Raw genomic sequence first — 23,186 nt, 5'->3', positions numbered from 1 at the left:
GGAGTTGAAAAATCCACTGGGAGGCTATTGTCATTCAAGTTTGCAGGGCTATTAATAGTCTCCTGCTACACAGGACTGTGACTCTTGGCAACATGCAGAACATAATGGATGTATTTGTAACAATGGGTTTTCAGAAGTGCAGTGGAGTGATAGATGGTACGCATATCTCTATTTTGGCTCCAGACCACCTTGCCACGGAGAATGTCAACTGAGAAGGCTCTATTTCTATGGTTATCCAAGTTCTGATGGATCTCTGGGGACACTTCACTGATATCAGTGTTGGCTGATCAGGGAAGGTCTATGAACACAGGACTGTTCAGAAAACTGAGCAGGGATTTCATTTCCATTCTAACGGATCACCACTGGTGATGTTGAGATGGCAGTTGAGATCCTGGATAACCCAACCTATCCCTTACTCCCCTGGTTTATGAAGTCATACAGTGGACATCTTGCACAGAAAGATTCAACTACTGGCACAGCAGGTGCAGAATGACAGTTGAATGTGTTCTTCTTCGAGGGCTTGCTCATATTGATTCCAATTAGGTGTGCGTGTGCCGCGTGCACGCTCGTTGTAAGATTTTTACCCTAGCAACACTCAGTGGGTCGGCTGGGCACCCCCTGGAGTGGCACTGCTATGGTGCTGGATATATACCCCTGCCAACCCAACAGCCCTTCAGTTCCTTCTTACCGCCCGTGTCGATCGTTGGAACAGTGGAGCGCGGCTTAGCTGATCTCCACCTCCCTAGCTACTCGTAGTTCTTTTATTAATTCTCGTGTATATAATTGTAAATTCTATAGTTATAGTTAGTGTTTATTCATTCTATGTTATAGTTAGTGTATATAGTTGACAAGGGTTCCGGGATTAGACCCTTCCCCGCACCCGGTACTGGGCCTCAAACCGTGCTCAACCTGCCACAGGCCGATGCCAACGGGAGATCCCCATGACTCTGGCCTTAAGTGCCTCGGGGAATCCCACCTCTCGGATAAGCGCCGGATCTGTAAGGCTTTTAAGCACAGGACAAAGAAGGAGCTGGACTTTCGTCTGAAACAGCTCCTGATGGAGGCCGTTCTTATCCTCAGCACTGAGCACTGGACAGTCCGTATCAAGCAGAAGCATCTTCTCGGCACTGGATCGAGCCGGTACCGCTAAGGCCCCTCGGCACCGACCGTCCCCAGCACCGTCTTCTGCTCGGCACCGTTCCCTCTCTCCGCGGGTTAAGAAGCATAAGACTCCTGTGGCTTCCATGCCACCTGCACCGCAGTTGGAGCACCCACCTAAGTCGGACCGCCCGGCACTGACATCTGCTGCGGCACCGACAGCTTCAGCACCGTTGATTCCGGTCCCGCAAGGGCCGTCGAGTCGGGCACCTGAAAGCTACCCGGTGCACGCCGTGGTTGAGCTCACAATTCCCTCCATGCCGGAGACCTTTTCTACGGCGAGGGAGCTGATCGCCCTGACGGAGTCTGCGCTGCCTCAACCCCCAGCACTGCCGATGAGTCATTCAATCGATAGGCAAGCCTGCCCTGCTTAGGCCACCCTCTGTCGGCACCGTCGAGAGGAACCGATCACGGTCCCACCGGTGCTCTCGGTCCCGTCGCCGATCACGGTCCCGACGCCGCTCGCGTCCCAGCACCGCTCTCCATCTCGGTACCGGTTGCACTTGCGGCACCGCTCAGTGTCCCATTTGCCCGCCCGCTGCTCCCGGTACCGTTCCCGGCACCGCACCTCTCACAGCCGCTCTAGACTTCGAGCCTCCAGATCCCAGTTGACCTCCCAGCACCGCTCTGGTCGCAGGTCCCGGTCTCGTTCCTGGTACTGGTATGGCAACTGGTACCGCTCTCCGGTGCCACACAGTGAAAGGTCATTTAGAGATCAAGACCCTTCCCAGGGGTTTTCAGCACCTCCTTGGCCATCTCTTCACACATCGATGTCTTCTGATGCGGACAGTGCTTCCTATGCTCAGGACCGTGACTCAGATGTGCCCGGCCGTGTCTTTCAGGAGACCCAAACCCAGGAACAGGGACCCCATCAGTGGTCATTCTGGACACCTTGGGCATACCGTCAAGCCCAAGGTGCGCCTCCAATGCCATCCCTCTCTGCACCATCGGAAGACCGGGTACCGGAGGCAACGGTCAGCCTCCCCCCTCCCACGGGTACAGAGGAGGCTCTTATTCAGTCAGCAGTGTCTCAAGTTCCACCTGAGACTGATGCTGCTCAAGAACAGGAGCCCACGCAGGACCCTCTTGTCCCTGGCTTTCCTCTTCCTCCTCTGCAGATGAAGCGGTGGCAGGGACATCTTCCTTGGGCCCTTCTCCAATTGACCTGCAGGCACATCAGGACCTCCTGAGGCGGGTGGCCCTGAATATGAATCTTCAGGTGGAGGAGGTCCCGGAAATAGAGGACCTGGTGGTGGATATCCTGTCGGCTGACACCCCCGCAAGAGTGGCCTTGCTGTTTATCCGTACAATACAAGCAAACGCCGATACCATCTGGCAATCTCCAGCATCTATTACGCCCACAGCCAGGGGAGTTGAGCAGAAGTACATAGTACCCTGTAAGGGGTATGAGTACCTGTACGTGTACCCTCCTCCCTGCTCTCTTGTCGTGCAATCAGTCAATGAAAGGGAACGCCATGGCCAGCAAGCTGCTGCTCCAAAATCAAAGGAGACTAGGCGCATGGACTTATTGGGCCGCAAGGTATACTCTACTGGGTGCCTCCCACTCAGGGTGGCAAACCAGCAAGCCCTGCTCAGCTGGTACAATTATAACACCTGGACGGTGGTGGAGAAATTCAAGAAGTTCATTCCCCAAGACTCCGCCCCAGAGTTTGCTGCCCTTTTGGAGGAAGGGAAGAAGGTGGCGAGAACTTCTCTCCAGGCCTCCCTGGACGCAGCTGAATCCGCAGCCAGAACCCTGGTTTCAGCTGTCACCATGAGGCGGATATCATGGCTTCAGGTCTCAGGCCTTCCACCTGAGTTACAAACCACCATACAGGACCTGCCCTTTGATGGTCAAGAGCTATTGTCTGAAAATACTGACCCTAGGCTGCAGAGTCTTAAGGACAACAGGGTCGTCATACGCTCCCTCGAGATGCACACCCCGGTGACTCAGCGCTGGTCCTTCCGTCCCCAGCCTCACCGCATTTATCCCCTGCCTAGACCGAGACAGGACTTCGGCGAAGGATGCGGCCGAGGCAATCATAGATGGCGGTCTGGACCCCAAGGGGGCCAGAATCAAGGTCTCTCCAAACCACCTACGGGGCCAAAGCCAAACTTTTGAAGGTGCACCCGAGGACGGCGCACCAATTCCTTTCCAGGATCCTTTACCTCCTTTTTCCTCCCTGCGTGGTCCCAGCTAACTTCAGATCATTGGGTCCTATGCACGGTGGAACTTGGGTACCACCTCCAGTTTATTTCCCCCCCCCCTCCAGCCCCCACCCTCGTCCCTCTTCAGGGACCCCTCTCGCGAGCAATTCCTCTTACAAGAGGTGCGCACGCTCCTTACCATGGGAGCCATAGAGGAAGTACCAGAAGACGAAAAGGGGAAAGGGTTCTATTCCCACTATTTCCTAATCCCCAAGGCGAAGGGAGGTCTCAGACCTATCCTAGACCTGTGAGAACTCAACAAGTTAATGATAAAGTTGAAGTTCCGCATGGTATCCCTGGGGACCATCATCCCATCCTTGGATCCCGGAGACTGGTATGCCACCTTTGATATGAAGGACGCGTATTTTCACGTCGCCATTTATCCTCCAAACAGGCGGTACCTCCAATTTGAGGCCAACCATCAGCATTTCCAGTTTACGGTCCTACCGTTTGGCGCCTCTACAGCACCGAGAGTATTCACAAAGTGCATGGCTGTAGTTGCCGCCGCTGGATACACATCTTTCTGTGTCTCGACAATTGGCTCATCAGAGAAACCTCCGAGACGCAAGTCACCCATCATGTAGGCATCGTCAAGGACCTATTCATACGTCTAGGCTTGATGATCAATACAGACAAATCCACTGAGGATAGATTTTATTGGGGCCATCCTGGACTCCAGTCTCGCCAGAGCTTGCTTGCCACCCACTCGGTTTCAGGCGATGGTAACAATTATCCAAAGCCTACAAAACTTCTCAACAACTTCGGCTTGCACTTGTCTTGGTCTATTGGGTCACATGGCGGCCTGCACGTTCGTGACCAAACACGCCAGGCTATGCCTCCATCCCCTCCAATCTTGGCTCAACTTGGTATACCATCCAGGCAGAGACGCCATAGACATGATAGTCACCATTCCTCCGAGCATCCTAAGCTCCCTCAACTGGTGGCTGACACCCTCCCTGGTGTGTGCAGGGATGCTGTTCCACCCACCCCAGCCTTCCATGGCCCTGATGACAGACGCCTCATGTCTCAGCTGGGGTGCCTACCTCGGACATCTTCGCACTCAAGGCCTTTGGTCATCTCAGGAGCTGGCCTTGCACATCAATGTCCGAGTGCTGAGAGCAGTCCGCCTTGCATGCCAGGCATTTCAACAGCACTTACAAGGCCGCTGTGTCTCAGTGTTCACAGACAACACAACGGCCATGTATTACATAAACAAGCAGGGAGGGGCACGGTCCTCTCCCCTTTGTCAGGAAACCATCCAGCTTTGGGACTTCTGTATAGCCCACTCAATAGACCTGGTAGCGTCTTTTCTCCCAGGCGATTTCTTCCGGACATTATTCATTCCATTTTCCGGAAGTTGGGCTTTCCCCATATAGAACTCTTTACTTCTCATGAGAACAGGAAATGCCAGATGTTCTGCTCCTTCCAAAGCCTCTCCCTGGGCTCGATCTCGGACGCTTTCCTGATGCCATGGACGAGCCAACTGTTTTATGCCTTTCCACCGTTCCCGCTGGTTCACAGGGTCCTGATAAAGCTCCGCAGGGACAGAGCTTGCTTGATCATGATCGCTCCAGCATGGCCCTGGCAGCACTGGTACACCATGCTGCTCAGCCTGGCGATAGCCAACCCAATTACCCTGCCTCTTCACTCAGACCGCATAACTCAGGACCATGGCAGACTTCGCCACCCAGACCTGCAGTCCCTTCACCTCACAGCATGGCTGCTGCGTGGTTAAACCGGTCCAAGTTACATTGCTCTGCCTCAGCACAAGTACTCCTGGGTAGCAGGATACCTTCCACTCCACTCGGTCAACCTATCTGGCCAAGTGGAAACGTTTCTTCTGCTGGTGCAAAACGCAGAATGTCACTCCCGCTGAGGCCTCGATCCCCACCATCTTGAACTACCTCTGGTATCTCAAACAGCAGGGCCTAGCGATATCATCATTGAGGGTGCACTTGGCGACCATCTCTACCTTCCACCCAGCGGAGAGTGGCCGCTCCGTGTTCTCACACCCTATGGTTTCTAGGTTCCTCAAGGGCTTGGAGCGCCTATAGCCCCAAGTACGATGCCTCGCCCCAACCTGGGACCTCAACCTGGTTCTAACCAGACTCATGTCTACCCCATTCGAGCCGTTAGCAACCTGCTTGCTACTACACCTGTCCTGGGAGACAGCTTTCCTCGTAACCGTTACATCGGCCAGATGAGTCTCCGAGCTTCGGGCTCTCACGATGGACCCACTGTATACTGTTTCACAAGGACAAGGTGCAGTTGCGACCACACCCGGCTTTCCTTCCTAAAGTGGTTTCGGCCTTTCATGTAAACCAGGATATCTTCCTTCTGGTCTTCCCAAAGCCACAGTCATTACAACAGGAGCAACAGTTGCACTCCCTAGACGTCCGTAAAGTGCTTGCATTTTATATTGAGCGCACAAAACCCTTTCGTAAAACGCCCCAACTCTTCGTCGCGGTGGCAGACTGAATGAAGGGCCTACCTGTCTCCTCCCAGAGGATCTCCTCTTGGGTGACGGCGTGCATCCGTACTTGTTATGACTTGACTCATGTTCCCTCGAGCCACCTCACCGCTCATTCTACCAGAGCTCAGGCTTCATCTGCCACCTTCCTGGCTCACGTACCCATCCTGGAGATATGTCGCGCAGCTACCTGGTCCTCGGTCCACACGTTTGCCTCTCATTACGCTCTGGTTCAACAGTCCAGAGATGATGCAGCCTTTGGCTCAGCAGTTTTGCATCCTGCAACATCTCACTCCGACCCCACCGCCTCGGTAAGGCTTGGGAATCACCTAATTGCAATTGATATGAGCAAGCACTCGAAGAAGAAAAGACAGTTACTCATGTTTGTAACTGTTGTTCTTCGAGATGTGTTGCTCATATCCATTCCAAACCCGCCCTCCTTCCCCACTGTTGGAGTAGCCGGCAAGAAGGAACTGAAGGGCTGTTGGGTCGGCAGGGGTATATATCCGGCACCATAGTGGAGCCACTCCAGGGGGTGCGCAGCCGACCCACCGAGTGTTGCTAGGGTAAAAATCTTCTGACAAGCGAGCACATGGCACGCGCACACCTAATTGGAATGGATATGAGCAACACATCTCGAAGAACAACAGTTACAAAGGTGAGTAACCGTCTTTTTGAAGGTACATTGGTGGTATTTACTCATAAGATTGGATCTCAGTGAGAAAAATAACATGGTGGCTACAGCTGCCTGCTGTGTCCTACATAATATATGTGAAGTAAGGAGGAAAAGTTGCTGCAGGCATGAACAGCAGAGTTGGAGCATCTGTCTACTGATTTTGAATGGCCTGACACAAGGGGTATCAGAAGAGCTCATCACAGAGCTATTTGGCTCAGGGAGGCTTTGAAAGAGCTCTTTAACAGCATCCCACAGTATTGTGTTGTGGTGTACTGTGTTCTACCTGGCTTTACAATCTGGGGATCTGTTAAGATTTGTGTTGTGCTTGGCATAAGTATAGGACTAAAACACTGTCAGTGTATCAATTAATTTTGTAGTGCTTGCTGTACATTCGATTATTATTCTGTTTTTCACTGATCCTGTGAGTTGTCACAATGTACAATAACAAGTAAGTGGGTGCTTTCACTTCTGTCAGGCATTTTGCAGCAGTTGTTTGGAACCAAGAAAGATGTTTTCCAAACAATAGAATGTTATTGAGTAACACAAACACTCACAGGTCAGTGCATATGAAGCTGGTTGTCACTGTCCCCAGTACGGAGTGGTAGGGGTAGGGATGTGGCCCCTGATGCCATGTGGACTATTGAGGTGTGTAGGGAGGTGCTATCCTGGAGTTCTCCATGGATTACAAGGGGAGGTGAGCCCATTATTGTTGAACCAGTTGGTCCACAAGAAACTGCAGCATCTGTCTTTGCCTCTGGAGAAGCCCCATTATGTCCTGGTGCATCTTCCTCTCCTCCTCCTGTGCTTTTCTCCTGTCCGCTCTTTCCTTCTCCATACAGTCTGCACTATTCATCCTCCTAGGTTAGGGGTTCTCAAACTGGGGGTCATGACCCTTCAGGGGTCACAACCCTTCAGGGGTCACAAGCTATCAGCTCTGTGGGGCTGTGTAGCGAGGCGAAGACTCACTGCCGTGGCACCTCCTGCTGGTCGTTGTGGGAACTAGCTCTCCAGCATCTGGAGTGCCTCCTCCTGACCAGTGTCTAGCCTGCCACTGAAACCATATCCCTCCCAGACCCCGGTGCCCTTTACCTTGAGGTGCTGCCCCCAGCAGTAACCCACAATCTGGGTCTCCCCTCCCAGGGGAACCCCCAACCCTCTATCCTCACCTTGCCTCAGTGGCTACTGCCAGTCATCATCTAGACCTCACTCACTAGGACAGACTGCAGTCTGTAAACCACTCATCACTGGCAAGGCAGGTTTGGACCTGCTGCCTTTCCCTACAGCCCAGTACCTCTTTTAGGCTTTGCACAAGGCCTGCAGCCTGGGGACTTGCCAGGCTGGAGCTTCCCAGCTCCTCTTGCCTTTCCCCAGCACTTCCCTACCTCTGGTACCCTGTCTTTTCTCTCTGGAGCAGGGTAACTGCCCTGCTACAGGCTGACAGCCCCAAGCCTCCATTAAATTAAATCCCTACCCCATTTTTAATTAAAAAAGGGTCACACTCAGAGGCTTGGTATGTGAAAGGGGTCACCAATACAAGAAGTTTGAAAACCACTGCTCTAGGCCCTCTGTTTTCAGTCTTTATGCAGTACTGGCTTGTAGGGTTTCAAAGAATGTCATCCCAAGTGCTCCTCTTTCTCCTCCTTATCAGACTCAGGCATTCCACAGGTCTGGCTGGGGCACACATCAAAGCCACAGCTACAGATAAAACACACAGAGGTATCATCAGTATAGTTACGACAGAAAGTGAAAGTTAAGATTCAGAATCCCTTTCCTTTGTTCCCCATAAATTTTAAACAAGACATGCTTATTGACACTTCTGCTTTGGAGTGCTTGTGCACGGTGCTATTCATAGCACCAGCCGTGATGAGTGTGATCCACCAGGGGTGAGAAGAGGAGGGAATTGCTCAGTTGCATGAAACTAAGAGCATTGTGCAATAGCACTGAATATTGGCACCATTTTCCGCAGGCAGTGATGATTTTAGCCATTATCTCATTCCGAAGGGTAACAAAGATACAGAGAGCATAGCTGTTGCTGGTGTCCCAAAGCCCATTTATTGGAATGGTTTCTGCCCAAGTTACTTTACCACGCCAGTTGGTGAAGTAAAGTGTTCTACAGCAGAGGATGAAGTAAATCTGCAACCCTAGAAACCCTCAGGAGAGGACTGCAGAATACCTCCGTGGAAGTTTCATTGAGATCTCTCAGGAGGATTCAAGGGACATCCCTGTGTACATAAACTGCTTTGCATGGCCCTCCTGCCTCACTTGACAAAGGAATGAAAAGCAGATAACTTTACCTCTCTTTGTTGTACCACTACCTTTTCTAGTATGAGTAAATTAATGAAAAGTCTATAGCTATGTTCTTCCCTCACTGTAATGCAAAATAAATTTGCACACTTGTCTGAGGTTTCTTCCCCTGCATCAGGCTGGGATTAAGTGGAGTGTGGTGGAGACTCAAACAGGTCCCGGCTTGCAGCATATCTGGACCCCTTTGTCACATGTCCCCATCCTCTTCCTCTTCCTCCACCACCTCACTGTTCATGGCAGGATTCTGTAACTCTGGCTGCTCAGAGGTATCCACAGTGTCGTGTGAGGTTGGGGTGGGGTCTCCACCTAGTTTGGCATACAGATCTTTGTAAAAGTGGGAGGTCTGCAACTCAGCACTGGATCAGTTGGCCTCCCTGGCCTTCTGATATGTCTGTCACAGTTTTTACTTTCATGTGTTACTGCAGCTGATCCCCTGGTACATCCCCCTCATAGATGTCCGTGTTCCTATAACTGGTCCATAGCTGTGCTTGCACAGTCTCTTCTCCCCACAGGCTCAGGAGATCCAATATCTCTTGTCTACTCCAAGCCAGAGCATGTCTGGAGCGTGTAGCCAGCATATTCAGCTGGGCAGTTGCATGTGACAGTGGAGAGCTGCTTAGGTGGCTTGCCCAGGTGGACAGTCAGGAAAAGGCTTTTAAAAAATTTGCAAGGTTTTAAAGAGGAGATTGGGAGCTCCTGTTCTCCATGACCTATGGGCAGTGGGGTTCACAATTGTGACCAAAGCTGTCAGTGTCTGGCATTGTGGGACAGCTTCTTGAGGACTGCTAGGGTTGACAGTGTGTACCTTCACGCTTAGGAAGTGGTGCTCTTGTGTTGGTTTAATAGAGGGCTTACATCCGGGGAGACTAATTTAAGTGTCAACACATGCACAACTAGGTCAACACAAGGGGACTTACATCGACCTAATTTTGTAATGTAGACCAGGCCCAAGATTCTAGGATTGTAACAATAGAAGTGACTAGACAATTGCCTTTGCCCGCTGCAAAGGAAGTATTTCCATCCTAACTCTGTATCATCAAATGCCTGTGACTTTTTTTGTTTTGTTTTTTTATTTACTTTGAATTTTATAATAAAATTGCAGGTCTGATCATTTTTGGTAACCTAGAAACATTTTAAGAACAGAAGGCTAGGTAGCCCCGACATATGTGGTTATTTTTACGTTGGCTGTTCTTTGTCTCAGCCAGCCTCTGTTTTCTTATCTTTCATTAGGAATGTCAGTGCCTAAAGTTGGGCTCCCAAATACATATTTAGGCTCCTAAATAAATGTGACCTGATTTTTTAAAAGATGTTGAGCACCTGCATTTCTGATAAACTTCATTGAGATTTCTTTAGGAGCTGTATGTTGTCACCACCTCTGACAAGTAGGCCTGGTTTATTTAGGAGGCTATCCATAGACTCTGGAGTCTGTGTGTCTGAAGTTAGTTTTGGAAAATTTTGTCCTTGTACTTGCCTCATTAGTCATTCCTGGTAACGTATTTTGTATTACCTGTTGTGTGAAATTAATGTGTACCTGACTGATACAGATTCTTAATTTTATAGCTTCTTCTAGTTTCTAAACTCTGCTAATGTCTTAATCAACTTGATCAATCCAGTTGTTAGATTAGAAATGGCTGGTTTAAAAATCAATAAAGCTTTTTCAAACCTCGATTTAATTTCATAGGAAGTGGGCAGTCGGCACCCAGCAGCAGTTTAACCTCTCCAAGCCACGTCAATCTGTCTCCAAATACAGTTCCAGATTTTTCTTACTCCAGCAGTGAAGATGAGTTCTATGATGCTGATGAATTCTATCAGAACAGTTCTTCCCCAAAGCGATGCATCGAGTAAGTAGTGAAAGAACACAGAGCCTTATTGAACAGAGTTTCTAGAAGTGTAAGAAGCTATCTGTGTGGGTGTTGGGGAGTAATCCTGAAAACCTGGATGTGTTTTCTAATAATGGGCTCATGGTGTGTTTAGGTTTGGCAGGCTGGTCAGTGGACTAGTCAATTGATTATTATTTGATCACTGCCAAATGTTCCAGCAAGAATGCCCTCATGTAGCCTGTGGCTTGCCTTCTTTCGTTTTTTAGAAATTAATTTGATTGTGTTTTGCATTTTTCTGAGTTAAAAGAACCCAGTTAAGTTTTTTTTAATTAGGTATAAGTATTTAAGGCTAAGTCTATTGGAGACCATAAGATCTTACTCTTTTTTTTTGTTACTGTTCTAATAAATTAATGCTTTAAAATATTTTACCTTTTTTTACATTATGTGACCAATATTTGACTTGTTAATTGACAAGTTATTTTTGGACTGGTTAAATGTCCAATGTGAGGTGTATTGCAGCAATTGGTAGATAACCATTGTCCTTCTTTTCCTAACACCTCCATATTCTTTAAATTTTTGAATAATTTATATTTCCATTTACTCTTGCCATTTGGGGAATTTTGAAAGTAACTAACTTTTTTTAATTATTGCTATTCACCTTTGAGAAATAATAAATATATTTGAAACTGTCCTTTTTGTGTGTGCATTTAGAATTTTTGTATGGATTTCATTGAGTCCCACTTTGGAGATTTTACCTAATCATTAGGCTACGTTCTGCTTGAAGTATTATATTATGTGAAGCTGCATATACCATTCTAGCTTCTGAATATTCCAGTATCTTGTAATTTCTCCATAAATGCACTTCTCGAGTCATCAACCCCCATGTCAATGTTTAATTTAGTTAAATCCTAATATTTTGCCCTGAAATAAATGTTCTGAATCATGAGAACTTGATCCCTTTCTGTAGCTCCTCAGGATCCGCAGCAGTCCTGTCTCGCAGCAGCACGGGAAGTAGTTTGAAACGCCCAGACACCACAGAATCCCTTAATTCTTCCATGTCTAATGGGACAAATGATGCTGGTAAGAGAATTGCATTAGCTCTTTCACTAGAAAGTTCTTCAGTACGAATCCAGGTATATTTAATGTCGTGCTTAATAAAAAGTTTCTAATAGCTTGTTTGTGCAAAAAAGAAGGTTCAGTCTCTCCCGTAATCTTAAGAGTAGGTGAGTGTTTCAGCACTTGTGAAAGTTTCCTTTTATTTATATGGTTAAATCCTAAAATATTTTCGTGATCCCTGTATTTTTCAATGAAACAATGAAGAAAATTCATCTGTATGTTAAATAAAAGATGTGCTCTGTTAGGACTTATTGATGTAAGTTGTATTTTGAATGTATTTTGGAGGGGGAATATTTTAGGAAACATAATGAGCAGAGTGAACTTCTTTTTTAGATCTCTTTGATCCTCTTGATGATAGAGATGATGATGGTGAAGGAGAGTCAGTGGAAGAACATAAGAGTGTTATTATGCATCTTTTATCACAGGTTAGACTAGGAATGGATCTAACAAAGGTAAGACTCAAAGGCAGTGCTTCATGAAAAATCTGAATGCTGTGTTTATGTAATATTGTATTGGGTGAGGCTTTTAATGAATGAGGGTGTTTTATGATATTACACTTCTGATACTATTGCAACTGTATATCTGTTGTTCTGATAGGTTGTAACTGTTTCAGCCTCCCTATAGATTACTCTTCGTGTTATTCCTTTAGTGGATCTGTCTCAGTGTAGAGGTGGGAAAGTAGATAAGTTTAATGCTGACAACACTAATTGAATTGTTAAATCCCATAAGCTGGGGAAATGATTTACCAGCAAAAGTAATCGTTTGCTCATTCTGAACCCCTGGATCATTTGTGATCCCCTAAACTACCCATGTAAAAGCAGCAGAGAGTCCTGTGGCACCTTATAGACTAACAGACGTTTTGGAGCATGAGCTTTCGTGGGTGAATACCCACTTCGTCAGATGCATGAATACAAGGTGGGTATTCACCCACGAAAGCTCATGCTCCAAAACGTCTGTTAGTCTATAAGGTGCCACAGGATTCTTTGCTGCTTTTACAGATCCAGACTAACACGGCTACCCCTCTGATACTTTCTTCAGGTGGTTCTCCCAACTTTTATTCTGGAAAGAAGATCACTTTTGGAAATGTATGCTGACTTTTTTGCACATCCGGACTTATTTGTGAGGTATTTGATTTAAGTACAGTATTAATCAGTTCTGATATTTTCTTGTGCAGTTTCAAGAGTATATGCTTTCTGTTTTGAAGAATGTTTGATCTTTATCCAAACTATGAAAAGTGCATCTATATACCATCTAGTCTGCCTTTTGTTTTTCAAAAAGCTTTTCTCAATCTGAGTTTAAAGAAAGAAACACTGGAGTCTTAATTTTATGTCTTGTTCCTCTTTCGAACAGCAGTGACTTACTTCAGTGTTCAGTAATGATGATACTTTTCCCCTCCTGTAGTATTAGTGACCAAAAGGATCCAAAGGACCGAATGGTTCAAGTGGTTAGATGGTACCTCTCAGCTTTTCATGCGGGAAGGAAAGGATCTGTTGCAAAAAAGCCTTACAATCCCATTTTGGGCGAGATCTTCCGGTGTCATTGGATATTACCAAATGCTGAAAATGAAGATAATATGGTTAGTTTTGTGGTGGTGTTTTTTACTGCTTAGAATGTGCGCTAATAATTCCTCTAATCTCTGACTAGAATGGTGTGGGTTGGTACCGGAAGCAAACCATGTAAAAATATTGTGATTCCTTTCCTAATGGAAGTTTCCCCACCCTCCTTTTTAGGGCAGACTTCTCAAATGTGTGTTATTTTACAAACAATATGTAATTTCAATAGTTAATTTCTTAAGAATCCTTTGACATGCAGAAAGTATTCTGTGTTAATTCCATCCAGTCCCCAGGATACATTCCTTGGTCTTAAGAACTGCAGATTTAGTCATTTTTCTAGCCCCTTGCAGTCTAGATCAGCAGCCTTAACAGGGTTTCCTCTTTACCACTTGGAGCCATACCTTTGACCCTAAACTGGATTCATTTTCCTCTTAGAAATCTTACTCATGATTTTGAAGGCTAGAGCATTTCATATTTTAAAATCTTTCCAAAGATCTAGATCCTGAGAGATGGTCAGAAATCCAGTTCTGAAACTCTCTCTTCCTCCTGCAGAGTGCTCAGACATGGCTGTCAGAGAAAGGCCATGAACTGCAGCACTCCTCTGGTCACAAACACAAAGACCAGCTCTGTTGTCCAGTCAAAGTCTGGGCAAGCTGGGGAAGCGCAGCCTGAAGCATTCTGATGTGTCAGCTGTGTGCATGGACTAAAGGCAGCAAGACACCCTTCTGCTGCTAGAGGAAAGGCTGCAGCGGTTTAAAATGCAGCATCTCAGGTTCCACGAGTGCCAGCTTCTTAGGTCCTCCTAGCTCACCCAGACTTCCCCAGCCTGGAAGGTATAAAATGTATCATAGGGGGGTTAGATAGCAAGATGTAAACTCAGAAGTCATCTATCTTAGATATTTATGAGCCATCACTGTAATCCCTGAGCACCTTCCAAACACTATACATGTATCTATAATCAAAGTGATTCCAGAAATTGGCATGTTCTCCAAAAGGCCCAGCATCAGTGGGTTCATACCTTTCCTCTTCAAACCAGCAAACCGACAACTATGTTGAAGCTGCACCATGTTAGGATTCTAAAATTGTGTTAAGTGATGGATAGTTCTCATTAGAAGCTACTTCAATGGACCCTGTCACAGATATTTTTGAAAACTGTATGTACCATGTCAAATGAAGGCAACTCTTAACTTGTTTGCAGGAACCTGTTTCAGAGGGACCAGTTCCTTGGGTTACCAAAAACAGTGTAACGTTTGTAGCAGAGCAGGTCTCTCACCACCCTCCAAGTAAGTTGTTATGCTACTGGAGTCTTATACTATTGGACAGGAACTGATTAACAGTGATGTCAGTTTTTAAGTTTTGACCTTGAATTAACATTTTCTGTTTAGCAATGAATTTTCAGTCTGAAATTTCTCTCTCCTTAGACCATTTTTCTGGGAAGTAAGTTGCAGAGTCTCGCTTTCTCTCCACCCATTTCACCTCCCCTGCAATATCTTGTAATTTATTTGAATGTAAAAATTGCTTCTAATTATTGTAAATGTCTTGTTATATTCTTACTTTTTTTTCTTCTTAAGTTTCAGCGTTTTATGCTGAGTGTTTTAGCAAGAGAATACAATTCAATGCTCACATCTGGACCAAGTCAAAATTCTTAGGAATGTCTATTGGTGTTCATAACATAGGGCAAGGTAAGTGTGTGTATGTAGTTTAAAAGGTAAACTCTTGCGTTAACATTAGTTTCTTAATGCTCAATTTTAATTGTGTAGAAAAAGCAGTTTCTACAAACTTCCTGCAATGTATTACTCATGCTCAGTAAATTACCGATGACTTGACCGAGTAGCTGCTGAAGCAGTCTTGTTGGTGGCTTGAGACCCAGGATCCATTTCCAATGCATCATGGACTCAGCTTGTCCCTGAGTGAGCCACTTTTCAGAGTTGCTGAATGTCCACACCTCTCATTGACAGCAGGAGGAATTATGGGTGCTCAGCCTCTCTAAAAATCGGGCCTTTAACCTCTTTATTTTTGTAATACTTAGTTTCTCAAGTGCTTTGAGATTTTTATATGAAATGTCCTCGAAAAGTGCTGCTGATTATGAGTACAGTAGTAATTTGTTCTTTCTGACAGGTTGTGTGACATGCCTAGATTATGATGAGCACTATATTTTGACTTTCCCCAATGGTTATGGAAGGCAAGTAAATGCTATACCTCTTTTGTCTTCAAATATTTTTGAGATGGCAGAGAGCACCTGTTTCTTTTAAGTTTTTGAAAAGTGCAATTGTTTATCATTGCAGATCTATTCTCACAGTGCCGTGGATAGAACTGGGTGGAGAATGCAGTATTAGTTGCTCAAAAACAGGCTACAATGCTAGTATTGTCTTCCACACAAAACCTTTCTATGGAGGAAAGAAACATAGAATTACAGCTGAAATTTTGTAAGCTTTTTGTTCCTCTTTCAGTCTTGCTCCATTTGTATAAATGCTCACAATTGTTTTTTCTTAGGAAGAGTAATTTGGATGGCTGTACTCAATATGTCTAACTACAGCAAAAGATTACATCCAGGTCCTTGTTCCCAGTTGTGGGCCACCAGATTAGTCTGGGCCTATCAAGTCAGATGATGTGCATTAGGATGGAAGGAAAGCTGCTTGAACCTGGATCTATCATGCCCTACTGCAAAAATGTTCCTGAATCCTTTTGCAGGAATAGACAAATCCTGCCTATATACCAAAATAGTTTAATTATATTTTACATACCTGGCAGCAAAACCTTTTATTATAGAAACAGTTATGCTTTAGTTCCACTCCTAAAAGATTTTCTGTAATGTTGCTGACGTAGAATAGCGTCTCCGTTTCACCCTGGGCTTCTGTACAGGGAGTCTAATAAAACTTTGATTTGTAGTTAAATTCAAGCTTATTGTGGTTGGAGACTGCATATGATCCGGTCACTGATGCTTTCCTTCCTCTATTTGTCATACTCACTTGTTGCATCATCTTAAATTAGATTGTAAACCCCTCCAGTACAGGCATTGTCTTACTTAGTGTTAAATCACCACCTATCACAGGGGTGTGCAAACTTTTTGGTCTCAGGACCACATCTGGGTATGGAAATTATATAGCGGGCCATGAATGCTCATGGAATTGAGGGCTGGGGTGCGGGAGAGGGCTCTGGGGTGGGGCCAGAAATGAGTTCAGGGTGTGGGAGGGGGCTTTGGACTGGTGGCCTGGGACCAAGGGGGTAGGAGGGGGATCGGGGGGGTAGGAGGGGGATCAGGGCTAGGGCAGGGGTGCAGGCTCTGAGTGGCACTTACGTCAAGCAGCTCCCGAAAGCAGCAGCATGTCCCCCTTCCAGCTACTAGGTGTAGAGGCAGCTAGGCAGCTCTGCATACTGCCCCTACAGTTCCCATTGCTTGTGGTTCCTGGTCAGCTAGGAGCTGCCGGGCCAGCGGTTGGGGCAGGGGCAGCATGTGGAGCCACCTGGCTGACTCTGCGCGTAGGAGCTGGAGGGGACATGCCACTTCTGGGAGCTGCGCAGAGCAGGGCAAGCCGTAGAGCCCGCTCCCTGGTGGGAACTCAACAGTCAAATTAAAATGTCTGAAGGGTCAGATGTGGCCCCTGGGCCATTTGCCCTCCCCTGACCTAGCATCATGGGGGCCCCAGTCCTGACTGGGGACTTTATTGTAATACAAGTAATTAAGGGGATGGAGGGAGGCTGACAAAGGGCTGTACATTAGATTGCCATAAACAGTCAAACTAGCAATGTGTATATGAATGCGTCCTATTCTCTTAGCTGTACTTTCAGGCTGTCTGGGGTTTTCATAGGGTAGGCCTAAAAGCGTTAGACAACCAAATCTCATTGCATTTCAGTGGGATTTGGACACATTCACTCAATCTTCAGCCTCTGAAATGCCTGCCCTGTGTTACTAGTTTTCCACGAACTTTTTGTGTGTAGCTTTGTGAATTGAATTTAGTAATGTAGGGCTTGTCTAGATTAGAATAATGTGCACTGGAGTAGACACGCTGCTCCAGATCAAAACCTGTTTTACACTAGCTCAGCTGATCTAAGAATTTGCACCAGTGCAGTTACATCCAAAAACACCTGCTTCTCTCCACCCCCCCCTTTTTCCATTTGTAAAACAGAGATGCTATACTTCTCCCATCTCTATTGACAGTTTCTATTCTTTACTTCAAGCACTGCCTTACTATTTATATGTATAGTACCTAGGACAAGAAGGACCTGACCCTGAGAGGGGGGTTGTAGTGCAATAATGAACTTAACTACTTTACTTTTTCTTTCATTTAGTTCTCCTAATGACAAGAAATCCTTCTGCTCAATTGAAGGTGAATGGAATGGTGTCATGTATGCAAAATATGCAACAGGGGTAAAGCAACTTACCTTGTTTTTACTCTTATCAGAAACAGTGTGTTCAGGTATTTGTGTTGCTGGCAAATCAGAATATGCCATTGCATTTTGTTATGTATATTTATGGATGGAAAATACTGACTTTGTATGCTAAGGGACTACAGTAGAAGTTTCACTCCTGCTTTTTATAAATGATGGCTTTAGGTCAAAAGTGAAGAGTGGAGCACCTGAAAGTCCTTTACTTCAGTAGTTAAGATGTTAAAAACACAGGGAGAATGCTCGTGTGAAGCTGCCTGTAACTTCATAGGTGTTGTATAATTTTTTTCACACTGGATTAAAATTACCTTGAGGGTAGTTGATGGCTGTAGGCTTTTGCTACAGAAATCTGTAAGAAAAACTCGAAGCAAGAAACAGACCTTTATCTGTCCTCTGCCAGGAAATGTATTGTATGAACAAAGCCTAGACTAAACTTGAAAAAATAAAGGAAAAAATTAAACACATTAACAGCAGAATAACTTTCTCTCTTTAGGAGAGTGTAGTCTTTATAGATACTAAGAAAATGCCTACAATTAAGAAGAAAGTGAAGAAACTGGAAGACCAAGAGGAATATGAATCCCGCTGGTAAGAGCTTCATTAAAGTGACAGTTGAAGGCTTATCTTGTTCATATGTCTGAGGATTTTTTTTTTTAAGAAATAAACTTCTGTAAACTGAGTTAAATTTACCCAAACTATACATACTAAGCAGCACTGTGGGGCTATAGCTGATTAGTTCAATGACTAGTTCAAGTGCTAAATTTAAGTGTTTCCCAAATAAGTACAAATGAACCTGAACTTGGACCTCAGAATTCTTTGATTTAGTTGTAGCAACACATTAAAGGCCTTTACAGATTTATTTACAGTGATAAGATTCAGTAAAAATGTTTCTATAGCCTAGTAGCACTGCTTCCTCCCCTAGACCAACATCTGAAAATAGCCTCTATTTCTTTAGCCTATGGAAAGATGTAACTTACAACTTAAAAATCAGAGACATTGATGCAGCCACAGATGCAAAGCACAGACTGGAAGAAAGACAAAGAGCTGAAGCTAGAGCCAGAAAAGAGAAAGAGACATCATGGGAAACAAGGGTGAGCTTTTATTCAAATGTAAATCTGAAAGGCTTTTATCCTTTAAATCAGGGTTTCTCAAACAGGGGTCGCCACTTGTGTAGGGAAAGCCCTGGGCTAGCCAGGCCAGTGTGTTTTACCTGCCCTGTCTGCAGGTCGGGCCATTGGGAGCTGTTGGAAGCAGTGAAACCCTGCTTTAAACTGAAGTAGTAATAACAAACACCAAATATATGGTTTCCATTATCAGCAGCCTTGATCTATGTTCTACCTCATTCTTTTCCATAAAAACATGCATTTAATTATCCCCTTATTTTCTTCTAGTTATTCCATGAAGATGGAGAATGTTGGGTTTATGATGAACCACTATTGAAACGACTTGCTGCCACTAAACATTAAGTGGTTATAAAAACCTAAAACATTCAGGTCTTGGCTTAGTGAATTTTATGACTATCAAGTACTTATTTTAGAGATCCTGTCCCCTCCAGTTACAGTGGTTCCTATCTCAGGGATACTGGATTTAATAAGGCAGATAAGACATTTCCTGCTTTAATTGTTCAACTATTTGACAGTCACATAGTAGCTTTGGACTTTGAAGTTTGTTTGAATACACAATCTGAATAAAGACATGATGGCTGAGTCCTCACCCATGCTTCAGAAGCATCCACTTGGTATAACCACTGTAAAAGGACATAGTTGGTCTCTGTTGCATAATATTCTGGGGGGGGTCTACATATATAAAAAAACACAAGACTTCACTTATCAAAACTGTTGACTGGATTTAATTGTGTAAATGAGAGGATTCCTTTGATTGGACAGTTTATTAGAAATCTACATAAATGTTATCTGCCACCTGTATGATAAAAATCAAACCTTTTGGCATTTCTCACCCAAAATAATTTTTTTTAGAAATTAAAATGTAACCATAGACTACAATTGAAATACTCAGTGTATCTTAAAGCTTCATAAAATAGATTTTTCAAACTTCTTATGGATTTGTTTTTATTTCATAAAAACCTTTAACAGCAAGACTGTTTTGAAACTGTGTAGTTATAAAAATCCAGTACACTTTAAAATGGAATTGAGGTGCTTTAGAAAAGTGATAAGGACTTTTGTAGCTAAGTCATGTAAAGTGCTTTTGAAAGTTTTACCCAGTATCAGTGTTCTCACCCTATGTGCAGTAGCCAGATAGCAAAATTGAGAGCCTAACTGTGTGTGGGTTGAACAGTGTTTAAGCTTTGAGGAAACATAAAATAGGATAGTGACAAACTCAAAATGATGATTCTGCTGCTGTATAGAATCTAGTCAGATTCATCCCCTCCTGAATTAATTTGTGTAGTCATACTGTGCTATAGGACCTCTTTGTAGACTTGTACATTACTAGAAATCTAACAGCAGCTGATACAAAAGCTTACTTTTCTATTACTTGTCTTGGATTTCCCTTGCCACTTGCTTTGATTTTGGAGGCTTCTTCTCCTCCTCACTGCTAGTGGAGCCTTAGCCTCTGTCCATGGCCTTGTTTGTCCTACTTACATCTCTATGGTGTGGTAACAAGTGATTACTTTGTCTTCCCAACTGATATTAGGCTGTTGTACTCTGCTTCATAGCAGTAAGTTGAATTTTTACTAGCTATCAGTAGCTTGGGGCTATAGGATGTGATAAAGTGGCATTTACACCAGACAACTGTTAATCCTACAATTGATAAATTAGAGCCTAATCCTATATTAGCATATAACCAGCAACTACTCAGTTACTGTTTATCATTTGAGTTAAGCCTTGCATTTGAGGTAGCTATAAATTAACACTTAAGTGGCCCATTCACTACACACAGCAGTAATAGATCTGAAAAAGGTGATAAGACTGTCTTATAATATACAGTGGCTTGGATAGAAAATACATTTTTATTGAAACATTTGTTATAGGAGTATGTACTGTAGGTATCTAATGAAAGCCAACCAATTATTTCAGTAATTATTGCACAGTTCACTTTAGCATTCATGCTGAACCATCTGTAAACTTTTAAACTAATGCTTTGTAAATTAACACCATGCAGTTACAGAAAATAGCCTAATAAAATAAAGGCAAAAGAGGGACAAGAGGTTATTTAAGAATTGTTTTAGATCAGGAATATTTTCCTTGTAACAGCTGTAAAAATTAAGTTGTTCCAGCTTTCAAAAGAGGGTAAGGAGTTAAGATCTTACATTAGAGACTAAATAATTTAAATTACACTACTGTAGGGCAAGATGACATTTATTTTAATATTTTATGGTAAGGGAGAACATTCAGAGCTGATGTATAAGCTTTGATGTCCTTGATAGAAGTGGTGTTAGTCATCAAGGAGGAAGGAGGTAAGAAAGTTAGCTGAGGTATTTCACCACATGAGGAGATCTGATCATCAGAGACAGCTGGTACTTCTGCATCCCCTTCATGTTTTCCAAATCCAACCACCTGAAAAGCCAAAGGCCAGATTTTATCATCAAGAAAACAGGAAGATTGTTTCAAGACCCATTCATTTAAAATAGATTGTTTCAATTGTCTCCCAGAGGAAAGCTAGAAGACTAAAACATAGGTAGTGATTTTTTCCCCTGCACTTTTCAGAGCTCAGTATTAAGCATAAATTACTGTATTCTCTCAGGAGATGGATTTAAGGTAGTTACATGAATTGAAACTAGTTACAAACACAACTAGGGTCTAAAAATGGTGTTAAGTCTTTCTGGGAAAGACTAAGTGAGCAGAGAATCTAGAACTGCATCTACCCATACTCACATGTACACTGAGCACTTTGCTCTCACTGCCTCTATGAGCTTGGAACCAGTCCACCAGGTCTGCTTTTGTAAGGGATTTCAGAGCTTCAATCTAAAAACCACAAGAGCACACTTTTCAAACTGCTAAACACTAATCTCAAAAGCATTCTAATTCCCAACATTTAAAAAGCAATTTGCAGCCAAATGTATAAGCCTTGAAAGCAACAGTTTGTGGTGGAAACTAACATGTTTAAGTGGAGTTGCTGTAAGTTTCCACAATCTCTGAAAATAAAGTTTGTTGCAACAATCTGTTTCAAGTGTCAACATTAATTTCTGCATGGAGCTCACTCCTTAGCACAATACTTTCACATCTCAAAACTCTAGGGCCCTCAAGGATCAGGGCTATCTAAAATGTGTTTGAAGTGGTACTATTTTGTGATGTAAAGCACCTGCTACAAAGAGGTTAAAGTTTCTTGAATAGAAGTTATTTGCAATATGAACAAATTCATTACCTCACAGGCAAGCCTGTCAAACAAATACTGTTGAGTCACCACTTCATTCCAGTTCCTATCCACTTCTTCTCCAAGATGGGAATCTTCACACTCTTTAAGCTTTATTAGAGCTGTGACCTGCATAAGAAAACCCCACTTAGTATTTCTCTTGAAAGAGCTGGGATTCTACTTCAAAGCCAACACTGAATGTGCTAAATCTAATATGCATCAGTCTATATCTGGGCTGTTTTAAATACTGAATGACAAACAGCTCTAGAGTTCATTGTATGAGGCTGGGTACCCACTAAGGCCACCTCCAGAAAAAAAAGAAATAGTGAGAGCTCTGTGACAAAGAGGAGTAAAAATTCACAGGAGAGAAAATCTGTCCAGTACTTAATTAAGCTGGATGCTACTGTGCACTGCAGCCACTTCCTGGAAACCAGGCAGGAGCCAATATTAATGTAGCTATGTACCTCCAATTTCTCCAAACAGACTGTGTGTGCTGTTTGACTCTACTCCTTCACTAACTGTTGTTCTTATGTAGTTGCTTGGTCTCCCTTACCTGTGTACTGAATGCTTCTTCAGTCAAATGCTTGATTTTTTCTTCAAAGAAGGAAAGAAAATCTTCTATCTTCTTGTCAACCAATTCCGAACTGGAAAAAATAAGAATGGGTAGAAATAATAAAATAAATAGCGCTCCAGTAAGTTGGGGAAGTCACCAGTTTTGAATTTGGGAACTATAATACACTTAGGCCTAGTGGAAGAGAACATCCTCCTCCTTGCTGTGGTATACACAATGTGCAGACATTTCCATTTTCCGAGTTTCTTCCAGGCCTTAAGAAATAAGGTAAAGATAGCTAGGAAAGTCACTGCTACTCCTATATCAAGCAAGAGATTATTAATGCTTGATTCAGCATCCGTCAGTGCAGAGACAGTGTTACCAAAAATAGTTCCATTTCAGATGGGGACACTGAAGCAGAGGAGATAGGAATACTAGCTGTTTTAACTATTGAGACACAATATTAATATGCAGTTCCTCTGACCCTACTGGACCAGCTCAAAAACCTGTAAAAGCAGCCCTCCAGGGCTGGCAGTTTCTAAACATGGACATATCCAGCTGCCCTATATAGTGGCTAAATTGTTGTCACCAGGAAAATACTCTCTCAAAAGAAAAGTCATTTTTCAGATTTTTGTCA

At 44.2% G+C, this 23,186-nt stretch overlaps 2 protein-coding genes across 8 annotated transcripts in view; one reads left to right on the top strand and one right to left on the bottom strand.

The window, feature by feature from the left end:
* Window positions 1–19,743, top strand: part of OSBPL9 (oxysterol binding protein like 9) — a 127,424-nt gene extending 107,681 nt beyond the window's left edge. For all 7 annotated transcript variants that reach the window (XM_050961665.1, XM_050961664.1, XM_050961667.1 and 4 more), the window contains 13 exons: window positions 10,498–10,657; window positions 11,604–11,716; window positions 12,086–12,204; window positions 12,791–12,876; window positions 13,154–13,328; window positions 14,504–14,588; window positions 14,877–14,987; window positions 15,424–15,487; window positions 15,591–15,731; window positions 17,596–17,674; window positions 18,185–18,276; window positions 18,644–18,779; window positions 19,080–19,743. In XM_050961665.1, the coding sequence (XP_050817622.1) occupies window positions 10,498–10,657; window positions 11,604–11,716; window positions 12,086–12,204; window positions 12,791–12,876; window positions 13,154–13,328; window positions 14,504–14,588; window positions 14,877–14,987; window positions 15,424–15,487; window positions 15,591–15,731; window positions 17,596–17,674; window positions 18,185–18,276; window positions 18,644–18,779; window positions 19,080–19,154 (1,436 nt within the window). In that variant the 3' untranslated portion in view covers window positions 19,155–19,743. The remainder of the gene's footprint in view (window positions 1–10,497; window positions 10,658–11,603; window positions 11,717–12,085; window positions 12,205–12,790; window positions 12,877–13,153; window positions 13,329–14,503; window positions 14,589–14,876; window positions 14,988–15,423; window positions 15,488–15,590; window positions 15,732–17,595; window positions 17,675–18,184; window positions 18,277–18,643; window positions 18,780–19,079) is intronic.
* A 1,244-nt stretch (window positions 19,744–20,987) lies between these two features.
* NRDC (nardilysin convertase) overlaps window positions 20,988–23,186 on the bottom strand; it is a 46,567-nt gene continuing 44,368 nt past the window's right edge. The window contains exons 28-31 of the mRNA XM_050961654.1: window positions 22,553–22,643; window positions 22,012–22,128; window positions 21,522–21,611; window positions 20,988–21,203 (exon numbers count right to left, since the gene is read on the bottom strand). Of these exons, the coding sequence (XP_050817611.1) occupies window positions 21,006–21,203; window positions 21,522–21,611; window positions 22,012–22,128; window positions 22,553–22,643 (496 nt within the window). The 3' untranslated portion in view covers window positions 20,988–21,005. The remainder of the gene's footprint in view (window positions 21,204–21,521; window positions 21,612–22,011; window positions 22,129–22,552; window positions 22,644–23,186) is intronic.

The sequence above is a fragment of the Gopherus flavomarginatus genome, chromosome 7 (assembly GCF_025201925.1).
Source record: "Gopherus flavomarginatus isolate rGopFla2 chromosome 7, rGopFla2.mat.asm, whole genome shotgun sequence".
Lineage (NCBI taxonomy): Eukaryota > Metazoa > Chordata > Testudines > Testudinidae > Gopherus > Gopherus flavomarginatus.
The sequence above is the reverse complement of the archived record's forward strand: the minus strand, read 5'-3'. Positions and strand labels throughout refer to the sequence as shown.